Here is a 7,433-nt window from a genome sequence, read left to right as displayed (position 1 = left end):
TTAATTACAGTTCAAAAATGGAGATGTCACGTAATAAAGATGCAGAAGATCAAAAGTCAAACGACAATTTACAAACTACAGAAAGGAGAAAGAGCAATCCTCAACAACAACAACAACAAACAACAACAACAACAACAACAACCACAACAACAACACAAGGAGAAAGGCGTCGACGTGATCAAACACCAATCCCATTACCAGAGATACAGCTAGATGACTACGACAGGCTGGATATAAATGACGTGCAAGATTCAAACAGACAACAGAATAGATCACAGGAATATACTGACATTGTACTGAATGGTGCAGATAGCCACGCCGTGCAAAATGACACAACGTTGAATGCCGCAGACCAAACCAACGTCAATGAAGACTGTGGCATCTACGTGGACATGGAGGACTCTCAAAACAGATCTGATGATCTGAATGTGTCAAAGACTGATGTGAGGGGAAGGTATGTAAATGTCAGCGTAAATCAGACAAGCAAACCTGTTCTTGGTCACGGAGATTATCAGAATTCGTTTTCAGTGGAGACAACGATGACTATCTATCTCCTCTCGAAGTACAATAATATCAATACTGCTCTCAATCACCTTTGTACAAGTTTGTATCACAAAAATGCATTATTTCAATCATAAACCCATCATCTAAATGGTATATTTTATTATAGTCTATAGATTAGATCTAGTTGGTCTCGTCTAGCTCAATTTGCGGCACTGCACTTGCGGCTGACGCATGGTTATTCCAGTCTTCCCTTGGAATAGACCCTAGAGAAAAATTTCCCTATGGGAGAATATAGGAATTTTTTTTTAATTAAATCATTTTCAGACTTCGCTGCGAACAAAGTCATCTCCGATATTATATGTTCAAAGTATTTAAGAATGGAGAGAAACAAACATTTGTGAATGTTGGGAGGGGAAAGCAGGATGCCACACACGTTTTGCAGAACTGTACACAAATAATGAAAAAAGAGCGACATTTGGCCTAGAAGACTAGCCTAAAGTTGAAGTGTTATGGGTCTCAGCACGAGCTTGGGAAGGTCTGATTTGCCCAAAAGTAGATAAGAACATGGTGCTCAAAGCTTGTATGCAGATTTCAGCTTTTTGATCCGCCGATCGTGAAAATCGGGAATTCAGAGGTTTGATCCTCCGATGTTCGAAATTCGATTTACCAGCTAAAACTATCAATCACGGTGTTAATTTATAGACGTTCTGGAAGAAAATAAATACAAAATAAAACAAAGACAAAAACACATTTCTAAAGATCCAATAAAATCAAAGGTCGTTTTTCCTATACATTTAATTCTCTAATGACTTTTCGGGGATCAGTACCTCCTCATTGTCATCATCATCATCATCATCATCATCGTCATCATCATCATCATCATCATCATCATCATCATCATCATCATCATCATCATATCAACTCTTTTATTATCGGCATCATCAACTGTTCTTATCATTTAACTTACTTATTAGCACATCCACACTGTTGAATGGAATATATTTTATTCTTTCTTATAACTTACAATGTGATTTGTTCATTTGAAATTCTGGGTTAGACTTTTGCTTTGTATTGTTAAAATCTAAAAATGAAACAAATTTGAGTAAAATGTATATAGATGTGTAACCTACGTGCTCTTATTTGCAGGTCTGATAACCCAAGTTGTTATGGGCTCATTGTTGTAATGGTTATACTCTCTAACCAACGAAAAATATTCTGCATCAAAACATTGCTAAATCTGGCCATAATTACGTTAGATGATAAGACCTGAAAATGTGTACACATCGTCTGAAACGTTAGGATGTTTCTCTTTCTCGTTCTTCCAAGATGACTTATAGCACTGAGTCACTCATATCTCTGCCAGGCGTCTCAGGTTCGATTCTCACACACCACTTACATTATTGATTATTGATTCCTTTCCGTCACTTGCCAACTTTCTACACAGTTAATTCCTTATCATTATTGTTGTAAATACCCGCCCCACCTGTTTTTACTTCTTTAATATTCAAACTGGGGACGAAGTGGCCGAGTGGTTAAGGCATTGCACTGTGACCCAGGTTCGAGCCCGCTTCAGGCACTTTCGTTTTTTTCTAGAGCAAGATTATTAACCCCAATTTGCTCACTTGGACAACATGGGTGATTCCTGTTGACATCAGACATCTTGTTTGATGAGTTATCTATATTCCTTCATGGAATGCCCAGGCGACGATATCTTATGATGTCGTGGCGGAAAAAGGCATAATTTTTAAAAATATTTAAACATTTCAATTTGAGCGACTATTTACCCGGGATAACTATTGTAAATCTGTTGATAATAAAAGTCGTGACTTTAACATTATTGACAACAAGACATTTCGTGTCACGAAAGTAAATTCTGTTGTTCTTTATTGTCAACCGTTTGATGGTGACAGTGTCCTCCTTTTACATCATACGATTCTATTGTCTTTAACTGGGTTTTAATATCCACACGTTATTGTTAAAAGTAAGAATTCTGACAGAAATTCAATTCAGGATTTAGTTGTAATCTGCCATTTTCTTTATAAACTTATAATGAATCGTATTTCATTGATAATCAAAAAGGGTGATCCGCGTACGACTTTGATGATACGAAATTCATTTTTGTCTAATATATTTTTCTTGCTATAAGTGATATGGTATATTATTATTATTATTATTATTATTATTATTATTATTATTATTATTATTTATTATTATTATTATTATTATTATTATTATTATTATAATATCATATAATATTATTATACTCTTTATTTTTTTATATTAATATTAAAGATGTACTTTTACAATTAGTTTTACTTTATTTTATTTACAAATTGATTTATAAGATTATTGTAAATAAATTTCATAACGCTTAAGTATTCATACATGTAATTTACGTTTGTAAACCAATTTTCATTTTCTTTTACTTGGTTTTAATTTCCACTCTCAGTTTTAAACAGAATACTGAGAGCATTTGATTCAGGATTAAGTTTATATAACTCTTTTTCTTTTTAAAATTTTAAGGTATCCTCTTTCATTGTGAAAAGAATATTATATTATTATCTAACATACGATTTTTTTCTATATCTATAAATTATATATTATATTAGCTATTTTTATGAATTGATAGTGATATTGCAGATGCAAATTTTTATTACTTTTATCTTTATGCTATTTACTTTCGCTTTGTAAGTATTCATTCTTGTAATTTACGGATGTAAACTTCATTATAGATGAATAAAGTTTATAAATGATTTTGTTTCTTTATTTATTCATTTATTCATGATTTATTTATTCATTTATTACTGTGTCTTAATCAAAAGTGCAAGACATGATCTGAGTAAGAGTAAGTTAGAACACAAATACGAATAGTTAAATAGTTCATATTGTGCACATACTGGTTCATTCACATGATAGCTCAAGTAATTATAATTGCAGTCAATACGTCGCATGACTTGTTTGTAATACGGAAAATGGTTTGCTATAATTCGATATCACTTTAAAAAATCTCCCTTATGCATCCAAACTAAAATATGAACAGAAACTATTACAAAGCCAACGAAAAAAACGTCAAAGGAAACGACTATAACATGGTTTAAACCCACCTACAGCAAGAATGTGACAACTTCTATCGGTAACAAGTTCTTCAATCTACTACAAAAATGCTTCCCTCCCGGTCACGTTTTACACCCAATCATGAACAAGAACACCATTAAAATAGGATACACTTGTATGCCAAACATACAAATATCATTTCTCCAACAATAAATGAAAACTGTCACAGCAGCTCTGCTCAGTAACAACCTAAAGAGAAAATCCAATGCAGGACCCAAGCAAATGCCCACTAAACGGTAATTACTTGACCAAAACGTTATTTATCAAGCCATAGTTACACGACCAGACACACCAAACAAGAAACATACATTGGCCTCACTGAGTGTTCATTCAAAACCAGATACAACTGCATAAATCTTCCTTCAGAAACATACACAAACGACAGTCTACTTCACTAGGCGAACACAATTGGAACCTCAAGGAACTCAGCATTACATGAAAAATCATCTCTAGAGCACAGTCGTACTCCCCTCTTCTAAGATTTGCAACCTCTGCTTAGAAGGAAACTTCTTTATCATCACAAACCGAACATGGCAACACTCAACAGAAGAAACGAACTAACATCCCATGCAGACACAGAACAAAAAACCTGTTATGTAATTATGAACCTCCATAAACACGAATCTAGAAAAAAACAACCTACTTTCACTTCCACTTCCTGATGAGAGCAAACGCTTGAAGCAATATTGTAGAAGTTGATCATAATTATATATATACTGTTCACGCGGATATTGGATTATGTTTAATTTCTAATAATTTGGTTTTCTATTCTTTTTTTTTTCAAGGATTGCACTGGACGCAAAATCTACTCGCTGGAATTTGAATAGTAATGCTTGACATCAAACTAACTTCGACCTTAAGATGAACACCATAGCAAGTAGACCCGAAATAAAGACCATCTTATATTACAGGAATATAAATTATAGTAACGCGTAATGATATCAAGTTTAGAATGATAATTTGTGACGCCAAAAAGTCAAGCGTTGCATTTGGCAAAGATTAGATTTTCTAACAAAAGAATAAACAAAACAGTTAGATTTTGTTGTTGTTGAAAATGTTATTTATTTAGAGAAAACGAAGACAGAATCAATTGGGGATAGAATAATAGATTTTTTACCCTTTTGCATTTTGGAATTTGAAGCTTATACAGCGATTGGGACAACGTCCGGAATTCCAAAAAGCAAGAGAATAAGAATCCTATATTACGAATAGAATCATCTTAATACGTGTTTGATTTAAAGCTTAAGAGTGTCAAATAAAAAGTTGAGTAAAATCATAAAGACTTTGTTACTGTTAAGTGAGTTTTACTGACCTGCCAGGACTACGAAAACATTCGTAGAAATACGAATTTTTGGTTCCCGCTACAGAGCTGCATTTGTCTTTTTGACTCAATGCATCATGTTGAGAATGAAGGTCTAGCTTTTTAGAACCTATATTCAGAACTTTGAAGCATTTTTGGACCACGTTGAGAGCCAATTGTTTAATTCTGAAGCTATTTAAAGTGATTTTTTAAAAATGTTTCCCCTTGGAAATGACATTTTTTTATATTTCAAGTAGGAAGCTCTGGTGTTATGTCATTAATCGTGACCAATCCTCTCAAAGCGGTATCATGTCTCGATGAATTAAAGGCAGGAAAGTGAATCTCCTGCCACAATTATGTACTTGGGATTAATTTTGATTCTTTATTTTGATGACCAAATACGACGTTATACAGTACAATTCAATACCTAATGAGATCCAAACAAGGTCAATATTATGGTCTTTGGAGCCCTGTAACCTTGATAAATAATACGTCATCAGTACAATTCAATACTTAATGAGATCCAAACTAGGCCAATGGTGTAGTCTTTGGAGCCTTATCACAGTGACAATTAACATGATATGATATAAAAGTACAATATATCAATGATAAAATAAACATAATCTACCTTCAAATTCATACATAAGCTGATCTAATTATTTATAAACAAAGTTCTTAAAGACTTCAAGATTGAAAAGAGCTAACGACGTTCGTATTTCCTAGGATGTCAATTGTAAATTGAATTTTCCTGGTCTTATCCAACGTGACATTGCACCGTTATGACACTGTGGGCTGCAATTTTAAACCAAAAAATAGAAACTAACTAATCTGCGAAACTTTGATAATGTTTACATTGATACTGTCTTTACAATTTACTCATTTGTGGCTATGTAAACTTGAACTTGAGGTTTCATATAGCGCAATAACTGCTAAACGTGCTCTAAGCGCTTTACAAGGGGTCCCTGGCCAACAGAAAAATGTAGGACTTGACATGACGCTTGTTAGGCGATATAACATTTTTTTCGATAAGAGAAACGCTGTTAACGGCCAGTACTCATTTTACACCTGAGGATGGTGAGAGATCTGAGTAAAGAGCCTTTTACGAGGACTCAACTATGCGCCGAGCGAGGATGAACCCTGGACCTTCCGATCCGAAAGCGAGTGTCATACCACTATACCACATATCCGCACAAGTAGTCTTGTGGTCTGGAGACTTAATTAAAAATATAATAAGAATAAAATTTCCCTTTATTCATCCCCATGGGGAAATTTGTCTATAGACTCTTCGCCGCAGTGCATCGCCACAAAGTGTTCGAGGGTGATGTGACTTGCTCAATGCCACACAGCGCCGCGGGTGATCGAACCCCCTACCTTTTGGCAACGAAGCAAAGTAGGACCGTGCAGCTGAGCCACGCTGTGCTAGGATCGATTCCAGCACTGAGCAGTCCAGAATTGAGTCTTTGAAAAAAGGCTTTATTTTTTCAAATTTTGTCATTGTACTCAAGTGTAAAATAAGTAGCTAGCCGTAAACAGCGTTGTTGTCTCTATTCGAAATAAAATTGGATCAATCCTGAACAAGCGTTATAAATTGTCTTACACATTCAGTGTGTTGTTGACTAGGGAACTTTGTAAATTATTTTGAGCACATTTAATGGAGAAATGTGCACCCGTAAACTTTCAAAAACGGCTGAATCTTGTTTATGGTCAAACGTGGGTATTCGAACAGTTCAAAGGTGAGTCAATATGTTTTTACTGGAACTGGTTGCTTTCTCCACCAACATTAATGTGCAGGCTCTCAGTGGTCGTCCACAAAGTGCATCAACCGCAGCAAATCAAACAAGGAAATTGAACTTTATCGCGCTAATCGCTGGATAAAACAATCTGACTTTTCCCACAAAGGTTTGGAATTTTATAAGGAAGATATGGATATCTTGTTCGAGAAATCCTGGGTTACAGAAAGTTATGTTCCCATTGGATATCGAGAATTCTCACACAAAAGCATGATAACGTTGAACTAGGAAGATTTCTTGAAGTCGTAGAACACTCCCCTTACAGTTCTGATTTAGCTCTGAGTGACTTTTTCTTTTTCTTAAGACTTAAGAGACATCCCAAGGGGGCAAATTTTGACAGGGGTTTGGCAAGTGCATGCGGAGGTGACTCGACTCGTTAGTGTCAAAATTCGCCTCGTGAATTCATCTTCGACGCGATGCCATAACTGATGAATCGTTGGCGGCTCTGCATGGATGTGAATGGTGACGAGGGTGAATTTCAAAATGATAACCCGGGAAAGAATATAAACTTAAATTTTTATACCTTTGTCAACAGGATTCAATAGTCTGATGTCACCTCCGCCTAGCAACCAGCAGCTTGGTTCAAAACAACGAAAATCGGTACTTTGTATTCATTATGCTGGCTAGATCAGAATGTTAAAAAGTCGAAACATGATCAGATTTATAATGATTTCCTCCACTGGATACACTTATCTTATCGTCGGAGAAGTAAAACTTCATTAGGG

The 7,433-nt window shown here is 35.0% G+C and overlaps 1 protein-coding gene across 1 annotated transcript; it reads left to right on the top strand.

Annotated features, from left to right (window-relative positions):
* Nucleotides 1-201: 201 nt before the first annotated feature.
* Nucleotides 202-4,462, top strand: LOC144961597 (uncharacterized; the record flags this gene model as incomplete). Its single annotated transcript, XM_078894729.1, has 2 exons — nt 202-454; nt 4,404-4,462. Coding segments are annotated over 2 exons (305 nt in total), but the record flags the coding sequence as incomplete, so codon positions are not given.
* Between the last annotated feature and the right edge of the window lie 2,971 nt (nt 4,463-7,433).

Source organism: Berghia stephanieae, unplaced genomic scaffold, assembly GCF_034508935.2.
Source record: "Berghia stephanieae isolate SIO BIC M18660-M18661 unplaced genomic scaffold, UCSD_Bste_1.3 scaffold3223, whole genome shotgun sequence".
Taxonomy (NCBI): domain Eukaryota; kingdom Metazoa; phylum Mollusca; class Gastropoda; order Nudibranchia; family Aeolidiidae; genus Berghia; species Berghia stephanieae.
This window is presented reverse-complemented; position numbering and strand designations above follow the sequence as displayed.